The 21,391-nt window shown below is 43.2% G+C and overlaps 3 protein-coding genes across 3 annotated transcripts; 1 reads left to right on the top strand and 2 right to left on the bottom strand.

The window, feature by feature from the left end:
- Positions 1 to 1,065: 1,065 nt before the first annotated feature.
- On the bottom strand, positions 1,066 to 1,807 carry LOC131293618 (collagen alpha-2(I) chain-like). The gene is made up of 3 exons (XM_058321696.1): positions 1,710 to 1,807; positions 1,373 to 1,552; positions 1,066 to 1,243 (listed from the first exon to the last, which is right to left on the bottom strand). The coding sequence occupies exons 1-3, from the start codon at positions 1,805 to 1,807 to the stop codon at positions 1,066 to 1,068; spliced, it is 456 nt and encodes a 151-aa protein (XP_058177679.1).
- Positions 1,808 to 3,266: 1,459 nt separating this feature from the next.
- Positions 3,267 to 5,483, top strand: LOC131282509 (lamin Dm0-like). The gene has a single exon (XM_058311991.1). It carries the CDS (start codon positions 3,581 to 3,583, stop codon positions 5,303 to 5,305), a length of 1,725 nt encoding a protein of 574 aa, XP_058167974.1. The 5' UTR covers positions 3,267 to 3,580; the 3' UTR covers positions 5,306 to 5,483.
- A 3,765-nt stretch (positions 5,484 to 9,248) lies between these two features.
- LOC131286351 (peroxisomal acyl-coenzyme A oxidase 3) lies at positions 9,249 to 12,884 on the bottom strand. The gene is made up of 5 exons (XM_058315680.1): positions 12,675 to 12,884; positions 11,675 to 12,598; positions 11,120 to 11,594; positions 9,944 to 10,121; positions 9,249 to 9,861 (listed from the first exon to the last, which is right to left on the bottom strand). The coding sequence occupies exons 1-5, from the start codon at positions 12,807 to 12,809 to the stop codon at positions 9,489 to 9,491; spliced, it is 2,085 nt and encodes a 694-aa protein (XP_058171663.1). The 5' UTR covers positions 12,810 to 12,884; the 3' UTR covers positions 9,249 to 9,488.
- Positions 12,885 to 21,391: the final 8,507 nt, after the last annotated feature.

The following is a 21,391-nucleotide window of genomic DNA, read 5'->3' as shown; positions in this document are numbered from 1 at the left end:
ATTAAAAGATTTAATGCATGTTACAAAGAAAATGTTAATTTTGATTCATGCATGCAGGATCGATAAGTTACATTAGAATCAAAATAGAATCAGTGAATGGTTTTTTATTTTCTTCTTGAATATCTCGAAAACAGGTGAATATTTTCTCAAACAAAAACGCAATACAATTTAGAACTTTCAAATATTAAAATTTGGATCATACTCGACTTATTTATCGCTCTCCAGAGATCTTCACATTTTGGGCCCCTTGTGGAGAATTACAATCATTTCGTAATTTCCACCTTAATTCACACTCTATGAAATTTCAAACAAATTTAATCCTCGATCAGTCGAAATTAGACCACGAAACTCGATATTCCTGACGCTTGTTTGAAAGAGCAGAACCGGTTCTTGATGAGCGAGCCAGCGTAGTAATCTTTCATAACTTTTGCTTATTCTTAACTTCATATAAGCACCAGTTCACTGAAGTGGTTTCTTCAATAAAAACGATAGCTACAACCGGATGTATTGTACAGGATAAGCATTGTTGGGTTCAAGAACTACAAGATCAATAATATTTTTTTTCATAATCGTATAAAAAAAATGTCAATGAAAAAATCCCCATGACGTCCGATAGATATAACACTTTGACCAATCAAATCAGCTGTTCATAAACATCATCGAAATCGTTACGCCATACTCACACATCTGTTTTTCTCTCACGAAAGGAAAAGAACATCAAAGCATTGGAGTCAAAAAAACAAAAAGACCATAATTTAATATCAACATCAATGGTTTCCTCGTTCTTAGCGATGTTGCATTTTGTTTCAGGTCCGGCTCACGGATATGCATATCATATTTTATTTTTGTCGGCTAATGGGTTTTAGAAATTCCCCCCGGAACGAGCAACACGATGAGCTAACATTAGAACAGTTGTGACGAGCAATTCCTCATAAAAAATTAAATATAATTTCTTTTAATAATTTATTGCTTTATTAAATTAGTTTTATTTACTAATTAAAACACAAAAATAAAAATCATATTTGTTATAATTTACGATACTATTCTCACTTCCTTGAGTTTGAGCTAGCCGAGCTTTTTAAATAATTTTCTCCATCGTTTGCTTAAAAGCGGACCGTTGGCGGAGTGGGACTTCCGGCTTGTCTGGGCGCTACTCTGAGCGCTCACCGATCCATGGTGCGATCCGACGGAAGCAGCAGAACCGGCATCCGTGTTTCCAATCGTTGAAACCGATCCGCTATGACTGGAACGTGAAATAAGAAGGGGTAGTGTTTTAAGGGGTATTTTGTTTGTGCCTCATGATGACGCTATAAAACCGATGAAAACGGAAAACAAGACCACACTTCTGACCTGCAGAGGATAATTTACTCACCTTATAGCGATCGGTCGATTGTGTACCGAAGTCGCGATGGACGTCGAGTGGGAAACGGATACTCCCGGCAACCCCACGGATCCGGGGCCACCTCCAATTCCCGGCGGGCCCAGTCCAGGTAGCAGTGCTGGAATGATAGTCCCCACAATCGGCAACACAGCTGGTAGAACGAGCGAAGCACTGGAAGACGCAGAACAGAGGATTTTGTTAGCGAAAAAGGATGGGAAAACTACTAGCACCACATTTTGTCGGCCATTAATTATCTTTCGCGAACGACTTGGTTAGGAACGTTAGTTTCGTCGGCTTGTTGGATCTTTACTCCTCGCCGGTTGCTCACCCGGGAAATGTCTTCGCTCCCTGGTTGCCACTAGCACCAACGATGGGAAGCGCTGTCCCAACCAAAAGCACGATGCTTATTACTGCCGCCAAACTCATGTTTTCGCCTGATAATAAAAAAGCAGCCACTGCTTTGAGGGAGTAACGCGATCGCCAACCGAAGAACGAGGCGACTTCCGGCCGACAGAGGATGCTCCACCACGGTTCGCTGCAAGCGTTGTAATGAAATCAGCGATCTGTGCAACCCGCGCCAGGTCCGCAATCCGCGGCATTCATTTTGGTCGATCGCATTTAATAAAATCGTAAACGGCCCGTGTCCGGTACCACTCCAGCTGACCACAGGAGACCTCGGTATTCAAGGTTAATGGTAACGTCTAACGCGCTACATGGATGGAAAAAATGACGATCATAGTTGTCTTTAAAAGGACTCCCTTATGGTTAGGCAATTGACCGAGGTATGAAATCGGAAATTGAAATCAGCAAAGTGCAATCAATAATTGTCACCGCGTATTACTCGGTGTTGAAAATGCAAGTATTGAAACGGTACGGATTTGAAATTGTAATCGTGAAGAGAACAGCAGGAACAATTTAAAATCTAAATTCCCAGAATGAACTCAATCAAAAATTATTCTAGTAATATGTTGTACATATCAAACGTTTATTTTGTTTAGATTTACAATAACCATCACCTCTTATCATGAAAACTGTGAAAGTGCTTTGTATTTGAGGAAAATAAACACTTATAACTTTCGCTGATCATGAATCGCTGGATAGAAAAAAATATAATATTTACCAATTATGTTCCATTCCTAGGTATGTTAGTTTACTTTAGTTTTTCACTAAAAAAAATTACAAAAACAGGTAGAAGAGTAAATGAGGCTAGAGTCTCCTTCTTCCTACCAAAATTTCAACGAAAAAAAATCAAATAAGCCAAAGAGACATTACAGAAATCATCCATTAGGCCAAAAAGAATAAAAAAGCACCAAAAGAAGATAAAGCAGAGCTCACAGTAGAAGATATTAAAAGAAATTGATGTTTTGCTTGCGCTTATGAGTGCTTAGAATAACCGTTAGTTTGAAATTTTTAAACACTGCGATGGTTGAAAACGGTGAAAAGTTTCAATCGAAAACAACGCACCGTTCGAAGCGTTTCAATGAACCGTTTGAAGCGTTTTTTTTCTTCGATTCAAATCCATTCGGGGATCTGGATTGGCTATTCCGAATCCCAATCTGAAAAAAAGTTGATTGCTAAACCGAATATTAACGGTCCACACAGCGAATGAAATAATTGTTGATCAAAATGAACGAATGAAGATATTACCAAGTGCATATATTAAGATATATTGGCACACAAGAGGTGTAGCCACGACCGGAAAAACGAAGGCCCCTTTTACCTCATAACACCTCATTTAATCGATGTTCTACTGTATTTCTTTGTTCAAAATAACTTCATGAATTTTACTCGAACTTAAGCTAAATCGCGCGAAACGTCACTCGTTTCGAATCCATTGTCTTCGCGCTGGTGGCCATTTTATCTCCATCCTGCCGAACACAGATCAATCTGTGCCTCTGCCGGGACAAGTGTGTGTTACCAAAAGCGCGCTTTTATGGAAGAACCGATCAAAAGCAATTGTAAAAATATAGAATTCGCACAGTTTCAAACCATTTGTTCCACAGGGCTGCGATAAATAGTGGCTACTGTCTACGAGTTGGCCGAGTTTGGAGGAAACAAACGCCGTAAAAGTATTGCATCGACTGTGACAAGGTTTTGTGTGAGCAGAGGTGACGCGGACAATAACCTTACATTAGAGGCCATTTCATTCGTTCACAGTTTCATTTGTTGCTGCATGTAGTACATTGGTTCACATAAAAGATGTCACAGAAAATGAAGAAACCATCGACAAAGCCGTCGTCGACAACGACGACTACTTCTGCCAGCAGCACCGCAGCATCCCAGCACCCGATGGCTCCACCTAGCAGTGCCCAGTCCGTCTCCTCGTCTGCCTCGTCCGTCTCGAGCGCCTCGGAGTCAATGGAGACCGCCCTCAGTCCGTCGCGGCGCAGCCGACTGCACGAGAAGAACAGCCTGATGAACCTGAACGACCGGCTTGCGTGTTACATCGAACGGGTGCGCTTTCTCGAGCAGGAGAACTCGCGCCTCTCGCTCGAGCTGACCAACTTTCAGGAGACGGCCCACCGGGAGGTGTCGGGACTGAAGTCGATCTACGAGCACGAGCTGGCCGACGCCCGCAAGCTGCTCGACGAGACGGCCCGGGACAAGGCGAAGGTGGAGATCGATGCGAAGCGCTACTGGGAGGAGAACGAGCAGCTGCGGGTGAAACTGAACCGGCGCACGAAGGAGCTGAGCGAGCTGGAAAAGTCGGCTCGTGCCAGCGAGTCCCGATGCGTCGAGCTGACGGCCAGCTACAACACGCTCTGTTCGGAGCGCAAGAAACTGCAGGAGGAGCTGTCCGAGGTGGAGAAGGAAGCGGACGCGCTGCGGCGATCAGCCGAAGCGATGCGCAAGGATTTGGAGCAGGAGACGCTGCTGCGGGTCGACCTGGAGAACAACGTGCAGAGCTTGCGGGAAGAGCTGACGTTCAAGGACCAGATTCACAGTCAGGAACTGAGCGAAAGCAAACTGCGCCGCCAGAGTGAGATCAGCGAAATCGATGGGTTCCTCATGGAGCAGTACGAGACGAAGCTGCAGCAGACGCTTCAAGATTTGCGCGACCAGTACGACCAACAGCTGCGGCACAACCGGGACGAGCTGGGCGAACGGTTTGAGGGACGCATCCAGGATTTGGAGGATCGGCTCGGAGAGGAACGTGCTCGCCATGAGGCGGAGAAGGCGACGCTCAGTGACGCACTGGATCGTATGCGCAACGAGATGGCGGTGCAGCTGAAGGACTATCAGGACCTGATGGACATTAAAGTGTCGCTCGACATGGAGATCGCGGCGTACGACAAACTCCTCTCGTCGGAGGAAACCCGGCTCAACATGGCACCGAGCGTGAGCAGTTCCAGCTCGGCGGGGGTGTTCAGTTCCAGTGCATCCCGCATCTTCCGCACCCCGTCACTCAAGCGAAAGCGCAACACCCTGGACGAGTCGCTCGACTATTCCGTGCTTGCCAGCGCCAAAGGCGACATCGAGGTAACCGAGGCGGATCCCGAGGGCCGATTCGTTCGGATCACCAACAGATCGAAGCAGGAGTACCGACTGGACGGATGGCAGCTTGTGCGACGGCCTACGGACGCTCCGGAAGTGTGCTTCCGTTTTCCAAAGTCGGCCAAAATCGAAGGCAACGGCATGGTGACGGTTTGGGCGAGCGTTGCCAACCGCAAACCTGACCCCCCGACCGATCTGGTGATGAAAAGTGCCGCCCTCTGGACGGTAACCGATACGATGGCGACGGTGCTAGTGAACGGCGAAGGGGAAGAGGTAGCGCTGCTCGAACGACACCGGACGGTTCGTGCACCCAAGGACAAGTACTTCCACGAGGAAAGCGGTGGCCGACTGGCCGTTTCGTCCAAGTCTTCGCCGAAGGGAACCACCAATGGGGTTTCCAGAAACGACGAACAATGCTGTGTTATGTAGAGGAATGTCGAGGATGTTGTCGTTCGGCTTGCTCAAATCAATTTTGTGTTACATCCTATTTTCCGTTTTTGGTTTGTTTTTTCAATGTTTGGAAAAAAGGGGAAAAATAAAATATTATAAATAAATGAATGCAAACAAAATATATTTTGTGTTTGCAAAATCAAAAACTCCCAACGTACACATTAGTATTTCTATTAGTAGAGAGTTGCAATGAAAATATGTTCATCATTAGATTTAATCATTCTATTGTTTCATGTGATTTTTGACATTTTGAAACATAACATTCCAAACTTTACAAACGATCAATTAACCAAATGACTTGTTTTCCACGTTCAAGGGTGTGCTAGACGAATTTAAGGCTTGTAAAATTCATAAAAAAATCCTTGAAACTGTTCATTCCTACACATTTATTGTTTTTACAATTTCGTATCATTCGAAAACCCGGCGTGAGATAAAAGGGCTATGCTATCTAAGCTCAGCATTGTTACGTTTACTCTCATAAATGGATCATAATCAATCGGTTCTTAATCAATTTCACAAAGCAAATGGCATTTGTTTCTGTTTTAGCCTGTTGAATTTTATGGTCGAGTGTATAGGGACGCTGTTTTTATTTTGTTGTTGGCATTAACTATTATCCCAAATCCAAGATTATAAACGTACAATACTACATTTTATTGTATTTAACGTATATCGGCTTGAACTACTTACCATATGACTCGCACTAGTAAATGAAAGAAAACTTACGTTTTCTTCCTTTTTTATCAAACTAATAGTTTTATTTAAGGAACCTGAGGCCAAGAATTAATTTAGCATTAAGCGAGGATTTAATTTTAGTGAAGTAGAGTCCCGAAACAAATACGAGGCCAAACTGGAAGACATGCCAAAATGGAGCATGGTGACGAAGCGAGGGTTGGTGACCGGGATAGACAGCTTGAGGAAGGATCCGATGGACCGGAAGAACCTTTGTTTAACCCTCAACAGGTTCTCCTCGAGTGCGTTTCAAACTTTGTCACTTTCAACTTCGTCAAGGAACTTGGCATTTGCTTCTAGCTGATGCGCTAAATCCAAGCAGGCGGCGTTTCGAAATTGGTAGTAGATCTACTTTCTGCTAACCACACGGCATCCGCACAGAAGGCTAATATGCTGACGGAATGGCTTATGGTGATCGGCATGCAGCAAACATATATGCAAGCCATTGTCGAAAACCATGCGAAGGTCATGATACTGAAAACGTTTGACCGGCAGAAGCCGGACATGATGTTCAGCGATGAGGATAGTCTGTGGCGTTTGTTGACGGAGGTATGCGAACATCATACGTGGCGTGCCACATGGTAGACATGGGTCTACCAGCTTTTGGAGTCCTCAGCTTGATGCTGAAATCGGGGATAAAATTTATCTCGGACAGTTGGGAGCATTTTCACGCGTTCTAAAACCGATGATATCCGGCGAGTTCCTGAGTCATCGGGAAAATAGACAAAAGGCTATAGACGACTGCGCTGAAGTGGCCTGCCACGGACATGACACGTAATTTTACGGCCAAATGATGCTGCATGTGTTGTCTCGGAAGTCGAAAGGGAGTTTTGATCATGCAGCGATTGCTACAGGAAACCACAAAGTATGTTCTGAAAAGTCAGCACAACGTCACACCCATAACGATGGCCTTTAAGATTTTTTTTTTTTAAACCTCACGATATCCGCAAGTCTGTAAAGCCCTAGTGTCTAGGATGTCACTTGTGCCCTTCCGCGTCTACCCTACACTACTCTACCACGCTTACGGTAGACCTCAAATAACCAGCAGTTCTTGGAGCACAAATCTAAGAACCTCTACCTGCTTGAGTACGCAGACAGTGTGGTGGAGAAACACCGAAAGAAGGGCGCTCTTCACCCTACAAACATGGGGAAGAGCTCAACTCAACTGGTTCGTGATATTACGACACTGTTCAGCTGCTATCCGCTGCATCTAGCTTTGCTGGACGAGGTGATGGTTGAACACACGCCTCTATTACATGACCAGATTCACTGCCTGTTGATCCAGCTGTTCGAATCGCAGCAAGACGAACTGGAGATTCTGGAACACATGAGAAAGATGCTTCTGGACCGGATGCTGCATCTGTTAGTGGATGGCTGTGTTGTACCGGCGTGCGACGTTTTACTACTTCATGACGGAGGTGTTGGAAGGAAATGGTCACGCCCGAGCATTCGACGGAGTTAAGTTTTGTTTGACTTTAAACTTAACTTTTTTTATTTTTGAAAACACCGAACAGATGTTGATACTGAAATGAAACTAGTTGCATTGCTGAAATAAAAATGGTTACTAGTTCATTGTTTTGTTTTATGGCCTGCTTTGTTTTTATAAAGTAGAATTGACTCTGACGAGGTTGTTCTTTAAACAAATTCTTCAACTTGAACCACCTTTCCTGGAAAAAAAATAAAGTGAAAATAGTTTCGAATCGCTACAAGCCAAGGGAACACAACATTCTAGACTTTAAGATCCGGTTTATGGACCAGCGTCCAAGAAACGCGCATTTAATATGCTTCAATGTACGTGTGGGGTTTGTTTGTATACATAATAAGTAGGTGTGTATATATTTATTTAGGTATAGATTCCCTATGCACTGTTTTGCAAAGTTTGCTCTTGATCTTTCTGAAACTGTATTTCATCAAATTTTCGCCAATAGCACTACGTATGTGTATATCCTTCTCCGGCAGATCCTGCTATGGTCGTTCCTTTATTACTTTGCCACCTATCATAGGCTAGCCAGTCGTTATGATGATTCTTCGGGGAGTTTCGAGTTCTCCGTGCACTTTAAACTTTAATATTTGCACTCGTTTGTCGATGCAAAAATACATTTATTACGCGAAACGACTAACACATCACATATATTTTATTTTTGTTACGACTTAACTCGGAACGGGTAGGAGGTGTGGAGGAGACTGGGCACCATATGGAGGACCGGTGAAACAGGGTGGAGCGGGAAAGCATTCGCATAACGTTCTACAGGGTGATACCTTTGCATCGTGTGCCGAATGTTGGGTAAATTCTACTTCTTTTCTGTATCTGTTCCAGCACTTTTCCTAGAGCAGAAAAATATACATTCTCAAAGGTACTTCACTAGAAAAAAACGACTACCAATTATACAACAACGAGAACCATATGCTCAGGATCATTTCCCATACTTATTTTACAGTCTACAAAATTTATTTTTGTTCTTTCCATTTTCTAGCTAGGCTGATTTGACTATTACTTTCGATTCTTCTTTAAGTTTCTTTTTTAAGTGTTTGTTTTCTTCGCATTTTTCTCGAGTTGCTTTGTCGCTAGTAAGTAGTAGTTTAAAGGTATATAGATAAGACACATTTTTCTTTTTCACAAATTGATTTGTCCTCTGCTGCGGCGAAGGCGACCCTTGGCACACCTTTACATCAACGCAACGCTCAGAAGGCGGTTAGTGGGAAAGGGAGTGAGAGGGGGGGGAGGACAGAAAGTATTACGTCCAATATTTAAAAGAGCGGAATTTTATTCCACCATAATAGGGGGAGGTAACGAGGAGGTCGGTTAACAGTGGATCGGAGAGTAAAAAAAAAACAGGAGACTTCCGCATCTAACAGACTGTGGAGGAGTCGGTGGTTAGGGTTAATCGATAGGTTAACAAACACGTGCATTCAAAGCAACGTATTGGTTCCCATGCCTTGGTCTCTCCATCTCATGCAACACGAGCGAACACAAAAACTATGAAAAACCGTGTGCATTTAAAACGAAACTGCGAAAACGTTATTCCTTATTGATATGGCCACCCGGCACGTACAAATATGAACTCATTGTTGTATCCCAATGACCATTTGAGAAGTTGACGACGGGAGTTTGTACGCACTATTCGCCTGACCTAGACACAATTAATATACACATTAACATACAGACATTAACGTACGATGATGCTTCACGGATAATTCCGGTTCTCTCCGTAGATACGGATTCTCTCCCTAGATTGCACTACTGGTTGTGATTCGTTACCAAATCGTATCGGATCGGATGGGATAGTCCTCGTTAAAAGATCCGTATCCGTAAAACAGAACAAAAATAAACCCGTAAAAAAGCCTTCAAAAATACCTTCTTGCACACTTCGAATCGTTGCCTTCCGGAGAGGACATCGTTAAGGGCTCGACCCGCCGCCGGTCGACCATCCCTTTACAGTTTGCTTTTCTGCTTCGTCGGTATGATGTCCTTCCACCACGCGGCCCGTTCCATCGCACCCGGATTTGTCATAAACACCGATTGAATGTTCTCGTACAGGCGCCCGTCGGACTTGGCAAGCACCGAATTGAGCACCCAGTCGGGTGGGGCCAGTGCATCGGCGATGGCCACGGCCGAATCCTTCATTTCTCCGCACACGCGCAACAGCGTGCTGCGAACGGCGTCACCAAAGGCGGGCCCGTTGGCAAACGATCCAGCGTAGAAGGTGGTCATGTGCCGGTCGATGCACCACAGCCCGTACACGAGGTACACGTTGAACAACACCGGACGGAGGTCCTGACCAACATCACTCCGTGCACATCGCGTCCTGCAGAAAGGACAACAAAAACGGAAAAGAAAATCAGTTTACGCTGAACGATCCGCCCCGCCCAATGATGACATTTCCTTACCTGAAACTTTCCAACGCGTAATATTCGGCGTAGGCTCGGCTTAGGTCACGCGCCCGATATACCTGACAGTTGTTGCGGGCCGTAAACGAATCCAAGTTGGCTCGACTGGCTTCCTCCATCTGTGTTACGCTTTGCTGGAGCAGCCAGCACATAAGCCACTCGTAGCACTGACTAACGACTGCAAGAAAGAGAACCAGTTTTAATTATGCAATGCAAATGGCAAAGAAATATACGTTATATAGTGATAGTAACTGATCATAAAGCCTATACTTATAGTTATTTAATTTAAATAAATGCGATGCAGTCATCACAAAGTCACTGAAGGCATTTTATAAATGTTGCTCGCATATTTAACGATTTTTGCCATGCTGGTGCTTCCATGAATCCTAACAATCTTTTAATGACAATCTTTTTTGTAAGCACGAGGTGCTTCCATGAATCCTAACAATCTTTTAATGACAAAAAATGTGACTTTTAGTTTGAAGGTAATTGTTTATAAGAATTCAATAAAAGCAATGCACACCTTAATATGGAAAAAGGTTATTGTTGATAGCTTTTTTTTACACTTAGGTTTCACACAGTTAGAATATTATTAACAGATCATCGATTCTATTGGAAACAACTATACTCTCCTTATTTTAGTTCAACACCGCACGAACGATCTTTTAAATTAATAAAAGTATAGTGTGTCTCATCATGAATGATAAGTAGTAATTTTAATAGATTCTACCTCTTGAGAATTCGTTTGATGAACTGTTAAATAAATAGGCTAGGTTTTCCTTGGTCAAAAACTAAAGGGCACATGTAAGTACTACTGGGGGTCCGCGACAGCCGAGCGGTAGCGCCGGTTAGAAAATCGGCCCATGAGCGCCGAGGCTCACCACCTCGATGGCGTGGGTTCGAATCCCAACCGAGACCGGACCCTCCCCTGTACGAGAGAACTGAATATCCACGTACAACAGGGAAACAAGTCTCGTAAGCCCTTAACGGGCAGGCATGACCAAGAGGTCGTTACGCCAAGAAGAAGAAGATGTAAGTACTAAAACATATAAGTACATAAACTATGAAAAATAAACTGTTTTTTTATATAATTGCTTTGAATCGATCGATACGAAAAATACTCAGTGAAAGCATCGTATTTTGGAAAACCTCTCTCTCTCTCTTCGTCTCACTTACACTGTGAACTTTCAACGCTCACACCCGAACCTCGTAGGGCTTCAAAATTCCCATTCAAAATCTGCTGCCTTCGGTTGATGAAAGTGGCCGTCCCGACTGGGCTCTCCACCTTGGCGTTCTTCCACTGCCGGATAAGCCAGTTCGAAGCCTGCTGGCCGAGCACGTTATTGTCGCCCTCGTAGGTGCAGCTCGGATCGTGGTTGTTTCGAAGCTCGCCCAAGTTGGCCGCCCGCAGATACCCGTGGCCGCCGCACGCTTCGCGCGATTCCTGGATTGCGTCCCGCGCGGTCCACGTGACGAGTGGCTTCGACGACGACACGAGCGCGTGAATTTCCGATACGATCTGTGTAAGCAGTTCGAACCCGTTCGATTCGGCCTGAGACTTTTGCACCGTCTCCAGGTAGATCTCGGTCATGGCAAACACGGACACCTTGAGTACGCAGGCCGCCGCTAGGTAGGGGAAGATGCGCCATTGCTACAAGAAAGGGAAAAGTCCCGAATAAATCGACCGTCAGTCCCCAAATGAGCACCGCGCAATGGAGTAAGCCGTCTTACGTGTAGTTGATATTCGATGATCGACTGCTCGGGCCCATCACGATCGGGGCCAAACTGTTTGCGAAGTGCCGCATATCGCACCGCAATGACGGCCGCATGGGAGAGCGTGTTGGAGGATTCTTGCATGATCCCCAATCGACCGGCCGAGAACGACTCCAGCACCGCACCGAGGATTTTACCCGGCTCACTGAACGTGCTCTCGTACACACCCTCCGGCGTGACATCACCCGTCCGGTTCAGCAGATTCTCGCGCGGGATCCGATAGTTGTTGAACATCACGAACCCATTGTCGATGCCGTTCAGCCCGATCTTCTCACCGATGTCACCCACCGTCACGCCCGGGTACGGCAGGAGCGTCTTCGGATCGCGAATTGGCACCAGAAATCCCTGCAGCCCATGGCTCTGGCCGTCGGCCGTGTAGAGGATCGCGAACAGTAGCGCCACCGACGCCGTCTTGCCCAGGTTGCCCACCCAGCACTTGGCCGCCTCAAAGTCCGGTGTGTGGATGATAAACTCCTGCGTACTCGGATCGTACTTGGCCGTCGTGCGGCACCGCTTGGTGTTGCTGCCGTGCGAAACCTCCGTGATCGCCAGGCAAGTGACGATCTCCCTATTCCACGCCTTATTGTACGTGTCCTGGTGCCGCTCGGTACCCATCGCCAGCAGTGAATTGGTGAACAGGCCAACACCGAGCGCAATCTTCACCGACAGGCTCGGACAGACAGCGTGCAGCGCCTCGTTGATGCTCATTAGGTAGCGGACGCGGTACTTGTAGGGTTTCGAGTAGATTTCTGACGGCGCTAGCTCCAGATCTGTGATCCGGTTCACCTGCCGGGCCGCACGTTCCTTCTGCTGGTCGGCCGAGAGTGTTGACGTAACCGGCGAGAAAAGTGGTTCCGATTCTAACCGACACCAGATATCATACTAAAAGTCGATAATATATTGTTAGTCAAGCAACTTGTTAATGTTTCTTTACGCCGCCCTTTCTTCTTCAACTTACTTTAATTTTAATCAGTTCCTTATCCTCCAGCACTAGCCTAAAATCTTTCCAGTTAAACTTCGCCTTCGACCGGTACGCACATAGGGGACCCCGGGGCACATCCGGTATAACTAGACGTTCCTCTTCGGTTGGCATAATGAGACTTGTTACTCCTACGGAAGGAATGGATGTTTTCCAGCGGAGTCCTCTTGTCGACTATTCAAGCGGAGAGATGTTTCTGAAAAAAAGTTGTGAAATGTTTTTAAAGATGCACATACATGACGGAGTGAAGGGTTCCATTTTTCTAAACGGAAAGAAGTGTTCCACTTGAACACGGTAGAATATGACGTTTTTCAACGTTTGGAAATGATTGTAGCAGCCTTGGACTGCTGTCCACTTTAAAGAGGAAGAAGCACTCAACTGGCACGCGCTGTACACGTTTGAGAATCCAATAGCAAATTATTAACACTAGCATCCAAATCGGGGTAATTTTGACCCAAACGTAATTTTCGATTTTAATATCTCAAAAACGACTGAATATTTTTACAAAAAAATAAGGCTTGTTTTAAAATCCAAATCTAAATCTAAAACAACAACTTCAGATTTTTCTGTTCGACCAGTAGTCCTAGAATGCTTTTTAGGGGTCATTGTAACCCCTGTTTTTAAAACGTTATAACTTCACTATTTTTGAAGATTTTTAAAATCCATAAACTGTTATTTTTTAGTATATTTGTTGACTAACTTTTGACGTTTTTGGTTTTTAGATGCATTTCTTCATCATTCCGCTAGCTAGATATAAAGCAAAAACGATCGAAATTGAGTTTTTTCATCTTTTATTTATTCAAAATCGATAATGGAAATCCCGAAAAAAAAGTTTGTGCTAAAACGTTAGTATGTTGAGTAACATAAAAAAATAATCTAAAATTCCAAAGCAATGTATTATAGTGTTAAGGAGGCATATGAGACTCTTGTTTTTTTCATTACATGTATAGTAAAGGATATAAATTAACTACATGGCTCTAATATATTTATTGTAATACCACCGATTTTGTATATTGGGCTACGACAATACAAAAGATATATAAATTTCTTTTATTATGTCAATAGAATATCAAACGAAAAAAGAGAAAACATATTCATGGTATCATTCCCAAAACACGAAACAAATTGTGCTTAAAAAAAGAGTATATAAAAATAAGCTCAACAAAACGTGTCGTTAAGCAGTCTGGTTCGACGTCTGTAAGAGATTTTTTTTTAATACCTAGAAATGTAAGTAAAAGCAACTGAAATGCAACAATGATTACACAAACGGAAACATTTTGTAAACCTTTATATAAGAAACCATGCCTTTGTTGTATGCGAAGAATTGTGTACAAAAATAGATAAACATAAGTTCCTTCACTGGAAAACTTTAGATTTCTTTAAGCCTGAAAGAATGTTTTAAGCTATACAGGGAACACATAAGATTATCAATGTTTTTTTATCAAACTCTTCGTAAATTATAAACATTTTTAGTTTCCTAGAATGTCAAGAAAAACCCATCAGATAACTATTTACTTAGAAATTCATATAAAAAATTTACGTTTCAAACATCAATCTTCATTTGTGCGCCTTTCGCTCATTAGTCACCGATATTTATTCATCAGTGCACATGTTCATTCTTTTTTAACGAAAATTATCCCTACTCTCCCCAACCGTATCGAGGAGCGGGTGAGGATCGGCTTCTGGAACGAATTTTCACCAACCGACGCAACCCGCTTTTGCATTGAGTGTGAGTATTTTCACATTCGGGTCACGTTGCTCGAAACTGTTTTGATCCATCGACGAGTGGTTGCACGCGCGGATAAGTTCCGTTAAGATGGCAGTTTTGTGGGGAGCCAACAAACTTGAGCTCAGAAATTTTAGTTACTCAAGCATAAGGTTTGATAAAACGAAGCGAAATAAGCGTTCGATGGAACTTGCAATGTTTACACCGCGTCTTGGTCAAGGAGAAAGAACTACAATGTAATCCATTTACCTCATCGGATATTATGTATGCTTCCTGACAGGAGGCTTGGCTTCTGTTGTCGCAATAAATGAATTTCTATTAACAATCAGTCCACCAAACGCGCGCGAGCGGAACCCATTTTTTTAAATTTATTGATCCTAATGATATACCCCACACGTCGTTAGCTTATTGCCTTGTAGATAAGAAGAGGAATTATGAAAGATTCCAATTGAACCGCTTCGCCTTAAGACCGGCGATTTAAAAATCAGAAACCACCCCTCCTCCTGCGTGCAGGAGGTAGGGTATCTTATGTCGCAGGAGCAACTCTGGTTCCACCATCGCTACGATAAGAAAGAAAAACTGATAACCTTCTGTAAACCCTTCCTCCCCCATAGCAACATTCCGGCCAGTTTTCCGCTACCCGTGGGTCACCACCCGTGGACGATGGGCCAATGCGCCAAAATGTCCCACATTGTAAGGCGACAACGCTGCTACTCCTCTTATCAGTGGACGACAAGCGTTGTGTGACAGTCAATATTGGCAATTCGGAGGAACGCGCGAGGGCGAAGGTTTTGCGTTAGTAGACATCGTGAAACGACCACGCGTCTGCGTGTGTCATCGCTTTAATGGAATTACACAATGTCTTAACCCTTTGGTGCAACTGCACGAGAAGCGTCGGAATAAATTGGTATCTTCATTCAACTTTCTAATTATTCAGGCTGTCAATGGTTCTTAATAATCTGAAGTCGCTTTTATAGTCCTCCAATAATTTGAAACACGTATTTTGACTAAACTAACAGTACCAGTTTACGATCAACTAAATGACTGAATTGGACTCACAAGGATCCAGAGGGCTGGGCATGCCAAAACAAATTGACGGCACATAAAAAATGTCCCAAGGGACATGTGAGGCATGATGGCTTTACATAAAGGAAGAAAGATGGCGTATACTAAGTTACCAGTTGTACCGGGACATGGAAATAAGTAGTTTGCAGTTTCATTACTTTTATTATTTGAATTATTTTATTTTATTTAAAAATTTTATTTAAAAATTTTATTAACGCATGCAAGCTTTTATACGAGTTTAGCGAATGGCCGTGAGTGGTTTGGGCTTTAGTTAAGTAAAAATAATTCAGTTTAGTAAGTTAAAGTATCTCCCTATTCTACGCTGAATTTATAGCTTGTGTGAAGAGCACTAATTTGTTTCATGGAGGAAACAAATATATTCTGCATATTGATTAAAATTAAACCATCTTTTCTTGCTTTTTCCAACATCAACAAATCAATCTTTATTTTAATAAACTGGCATGTGCCTTCAAGGGTAAACCAGTAAAAGCAGACGGTCTTTAGTTTCATCCAAACAACGACCGTGCATCGTCTCCCCACTCGCACTGTAATAGATGGATAGCTTTAAGGGCAAACGGTCGAAGCTTCACCATTTGGAGTACACACGCAAACACAAACAAAATGCACCTTTCGCTTGCAATATGCTTGCAGTAACCTTGTAGAATATGTACTAGATCGGTATCGCCCCGATATTTGTGTGCCTTGACACAGCTTCTTGATAACACTCGTTTGTTGGGACTTTCTTGTCAACCGCTCAGTATTCTGCTTGTCAACTGTAATGTGAAAAGCCAACGAGTTGAATCACGCCAATAGCTAAGAGTAGAAATAATATGATCTAGACACAGGCCTACTTGTCTTACCACTAATTTGCGAGTCGTGAGGATCGATTGGAAAAACCATGTGGTTAAGAGGAGAGGATCACCCAAGAGCGCGTTCAGGATGGAGCTTCGCCAAGCCGAACCTGTTCAACTTGTAGCGTGCCATTGTGGTTACTAAGTCAGTAGACCACACCTATGCGTGGATGCAATTGATGCAGTTCATCGGTGAAAATTTCATCATACTAGTAACCTATTATTAATACTATTATAACGTAGTGCCATTAGACGCGATCTTTTTTCTGTACTTCACAATTTAAATAACAGAGTTCAATAAAATCAAACATACAATTTATTGCTAAACCCAACCTTTTGACCCTTAAGCCACAATGATGAAAAATCGTTGGATGCCAGACAAATTGAACCATTGAACCTTATCAATAGTTTTTCATTGTTTATTTTTCTCCCCATTCTTCCCCATCAGCTGTTCGGAGATGATTCATCCACCCGTTTTTATTTGTTCCAAAACGTCACGTGGTTTTGTTCAGCACGTGGGCGGACATCACCCGATGCACAATCTGCACCGTTCTTGAATGGGGTAATGGTGGTTCTATTATCATTCTCTTTCTGGATGGATGACACTCTTTTTAATTTGTTTTGTAGCTAGAGTGTGTGGATAAAAACACGAAGCGCAAGCGTGACAATCTACCCCCATCTTTGTCGTTTCCAATTTGCTTCCCACCACTGGCTTGCTGGCACCACCATCATGATTGCACACGATGCAGTTTGTACGGCACAGATAGGTATAGATTGGACATTTTGAACCTATTAGACCTACAAACATCTGTTTCAAGTGCAATGCAAAAAAAAAGTATTGTAGGAAAAAAATATATCATTTTTATGAAATTGGCAAACTGAGGAGGATTTTTGGCTTGACAACTTAAACGAAAAGTTTATACATAAACAACAAATTAAAACTCGATAATAGCTCATGATATCGAGTACAACAAAGTGAAAAAAATAACTTGCATACATGGCATACTGGTATTTGATGTAATGAAAGAATTCGACCAACAACCACTTGTAGCAACCTTTAAACACGCTCAAATACATGCGGGGTTTTCTGTTTTTTCTGTTCGTTTGTTTGTTGGTGTTACTTTCCCCCTAGTAATGCCTTCGACATGCGAAGGGAAGCCATAAAGTCCCAAAAGTTGAAAAGAATCCTTTCAGATCAAATGATACGTACGGCCATCAGGAAAACGGAACTTTGTGTAAATTTTCAACTGTCCAAAGGAAGCCATTGGTATCGATAAAATAAATCCTCTGAAAAACGGTACGAATAAAATGTTCATTTTGCGCTTTCTTTTCCACGATCCTCTTTTCTATGCGTCGACGCCTTAGTGTGAACTTCCACTATCTTTCCCCGAAACCGCACCCTGCACATCTGCTCGTCTAGAGATTCAGAGGAGCAATGGTTTCCTTTGATAGCGGAGTTTGTTTTAATTTCACCATCTTGCAAATTGCGACGATGGTCGGCGTTTTGCTGCAAACGCTTCTCTAAACGCCTATTTGGAGGCGAATTCGCGTCTCAAACAGGAGGAAAATAACCTCTGGCCGATAAAGCGAACGTGGTGGTGCACGACCAATAGTCGGTCGGTTTCATTTTCGCATCTTTGGCAGTGTCAAAGTGTGGAAAATTTATCACCGCCGTCTGCCGGATAATTCGTCCACATTTGACCACATTTCACTTTACTATATCAAACGATAGTCGCGCCAACTGCTTCGTCTCACTCTTGCTTCGCATTCCCTTGCTCTTTCTTTCTCTCTCCCACACACATACATATGCACACCTACGGCACACGTGAGTCATCTGACGGAATAAGAAACGCCATAAAACCAACAACGACCACCTTTCCTCGCTTCCCTTCCGACACGATCCAAAAACATCGCAACATAGTCACATCGTGCGTTTTGGTGCTTCTTTCTTAGTATGCTCCGTGCCTGTGGCCCCCCCTTTTTGGCGGCTAATCTATTCCTAGCTAATTATTTTATTCCGTTCTTCTTCGGCGCAATCCTTCTCTTTCCCGCTCCTCTGCTTCTAGCGCGAATTTCGTATTCCTTCGTCCGGGACGGCACTCGCACACCCGTTTTCGAATCGTACGATGTGTGGAAAAAACGAAAAACATAACCGCGCCACCCGCAACATGTGCGCCGAGGGTGTGTGGTTCTCGCTTCTTTTCTCTTCCTCTTTTCTAACACGTACACGACTGACTTCCATGTGACCATTTTGGTCAATTCCCACACGATCCGGGGAATATTCTACTTACCACGTAGGATTTTATCTAACAATTCGGCTCTGCTTCTGGTGGTATCGTTGTGGTGTTTGTTTTCTTCCCTTCCTCACTTCAGCTAGATCTCGAACTTCCTGTTGCGTCCGACTCTTCCCTTCGTTGTTGGTCGAAAAAGGTATACAGCTCTTCACTGCAAGGGACCCGCAGTACACACTTTGTTTTGCACTAGAAACATTTAAAAAATACGTTCAATTGAAGACACGCGAACCACACATCGAACACAGGAACAAACAATGATCACAGACGAAGGTTTGCTTAGAAATTTAATGGCAACAAATTAGCACTGATAATGGAAAACTTTCGTTTCGCGGAAAATAGCTTCCAGCGAACTGTCAATTTATCATTCGACGCATGCACGTAAACACACACATAAACACACTCACAAGAATGCAAAATTCAAGGAAAATCCTCGTGCAGTTCGAAAGCAGTTTGTTCCCGAAATTTCGCTAAAACGCTTCTCCAGCAGGCACCGACTCAAATTAGACGAACCCGGCGAAGGTTGAAACAAAACTAATCGGCTCGATAAAATGTGTATTGCGGATGCCGGTAACGCCGCTCCGCGCGAGTGTGCAATAGTGTGTGTGTGTCAAATTCAACAAGGTTCTTGCAACAACATGTTTTCACTTGCGGCACTGCCTAAAATAGCCAAATCTCACATAACTTTTTAGTTCCTTATCCGATTCACACAAATTACCCCTCAAACGAAAGGTCTTTTCAAGTCACGTAACTGTGTCGAAGGTAAACATTTTCCATCGTTTCTTGTTTTTGAGAAAAACATTTGTGTGGGAACGAGTTCACTCTTTGGTAGAAAAGGTAAAGAAACCTTGATTTACAATTTAGGTTAAAAGAGCAAAATTGCAATTATCTTTTAATTTCTTTGACCGATTTCCAAAAATGACCCCTTAAACGAAAGGTCTTTCCAAGACACGTATCTTTGTCTCAAGTAACATTTTACATTTTGAACATCTTTTCTATTTTTTCTACCAGCTCTCGACGAGAGACGAGAGGACAATTTTCTCTCCGTGATAACGAAACGGGCCACGAACACATTTGCATTCTGCGCACCAACACATGCGCATCCGTGTACAGACACGTTGCCGGTTCTGTTTGGTTTACCGGTTCGTGGAACAGACCGCTAGTGGTGGGTAACTGAAATCTGAACTGTGAATAAAACAGCTCTTATGGGCTCACTTGCTTTAGGAATTGAATGTCTCAAATACTTTTTAAATATTGTAATATCTTTCAAAATGGACACAAAGTACGAGGTTTCTTACCTATCACTGCAATCTAGCTTCAAATACATTACATCAGCCCGAGGAGCTGTTTGTAAAAAATGTTACGGTAACATCAAACATGTTCGCTCCGTGATAAATCCCTTGCCGAGGAAGTGCGGAAAAACATCAAAAGGACTTGCTTCACTGTTTGACCCACGACGCACGGCACTCTCCTCGAAATAAACTGGGGAAAATCAGTTTTTTTCTGCAAATTTCTCAAAAGGGCTAGACCCGGCTGACAGAAATTCAAATTTTTTGCTGCTGTCATGTACTTCCAGCAAGAGTCCCAGCAACCTCCCAGCAACTCAAAATTTAACGGATCGCCTATGTATTGCCGCACACATTTGCATTGGTTTGCTTGGTGGTGTGGGTGAGACTAGCTCGCGTGTAGGTGTGTGTGTGTGTGTGTGTGTGTATGGTATATTCTACGAATGTGATATTTTCTTCTACCCGCAGAATGCTGCGGTGAAATCAAAACATTTGCTTTTTGAGAATTAAGTCATCGGATGTTTATTATTCGGATATTTGCGATCACACTGTTTGCTGACTTACCAGTGTAGAGATCCGGCCTCTGCAGTGGACTTGCCGTCCCAGAAAGATCCAATTCTTATTAGAATAGGCGATCCAGCTCATGCATCATTCGACGCATTCTTTAGCTTTGCTTTTCATTCCTTAAAGTAAAAGATAGATAGAATGTTACTGATTTAAATTACCTAGATTTCCATCATTTTTATATGTTTATTAGTTTTTTCTTACCTCAACAGTATTAATGGCACGATCATAACACTTGCTGCTCAATGGACTTGCGCCTGCACTCTGAGATTGCTATGACCAGAATGCGCAAATACACGATGCTGTGGTTGCTCCAACAAGAAACACACTCACATATCTCAAATAGGTTTCGTACGTAAGTAGATGCGTATACGCGAATAACGACACAGTAATCACATTGGGGATAGTTTGGCGTTGCATGGTTGCAAAGGATAGAATATACATAGGAAGCATTCGCACCCTCTCTCTCCCTAAGAAAACGTCCAACGCACACATTCTCATTTCTAATCATAGAGTTGAAGGGGGAGAAGTACAGATTTTTGGATGCGGGGACCCAAAACCAGGATGAGCTGACATTTTTCGTCATCCGGGGAGTGTTCATGTTGCTTAAATTTAATTAGAAGAAGCCTATAAAATATGCTGATTTTCATAGGTAAATCATTCAATGAATTTAGCCAATGATGTGTAAAATCGATAAACTAGTAATGCACGTATATAACGGATTGGGATTCGAATTTGAAGATCCGGATTTCCGAATGGATTTGGATCGAACGATTTGAGTCCCAACACTACTTGACGACAACGAGCAAGACAAGGTTGCTGGAACAAAGCTTGAATGAAGCTTTTGTAGAAGAACCTTGTTAGAAAATGAAACATTTCAAATTGCAACCGAAGATTTCTTAGTAAACTAGTG

The sequence above is a fragment of the Anopheles ziemanni genome, chromosome 2, assembly GCF_943734765.1.
Source record: "Anopheles ziemanni chromosome 2, idAnoZiCoDA_A2_x.2, whole genome shotgun sequence".
NCBI lineage: Eukaryota > Metazoa > Arthropoda > Insecta > Diptera > Culicidae > Anopheles > Anopheles ziemanni.
The sequence above is the reverse complement of the archived record's forward strand: the minus strand, read 5'-3'. Positions and strand labels throughout refer to the sequence as shown.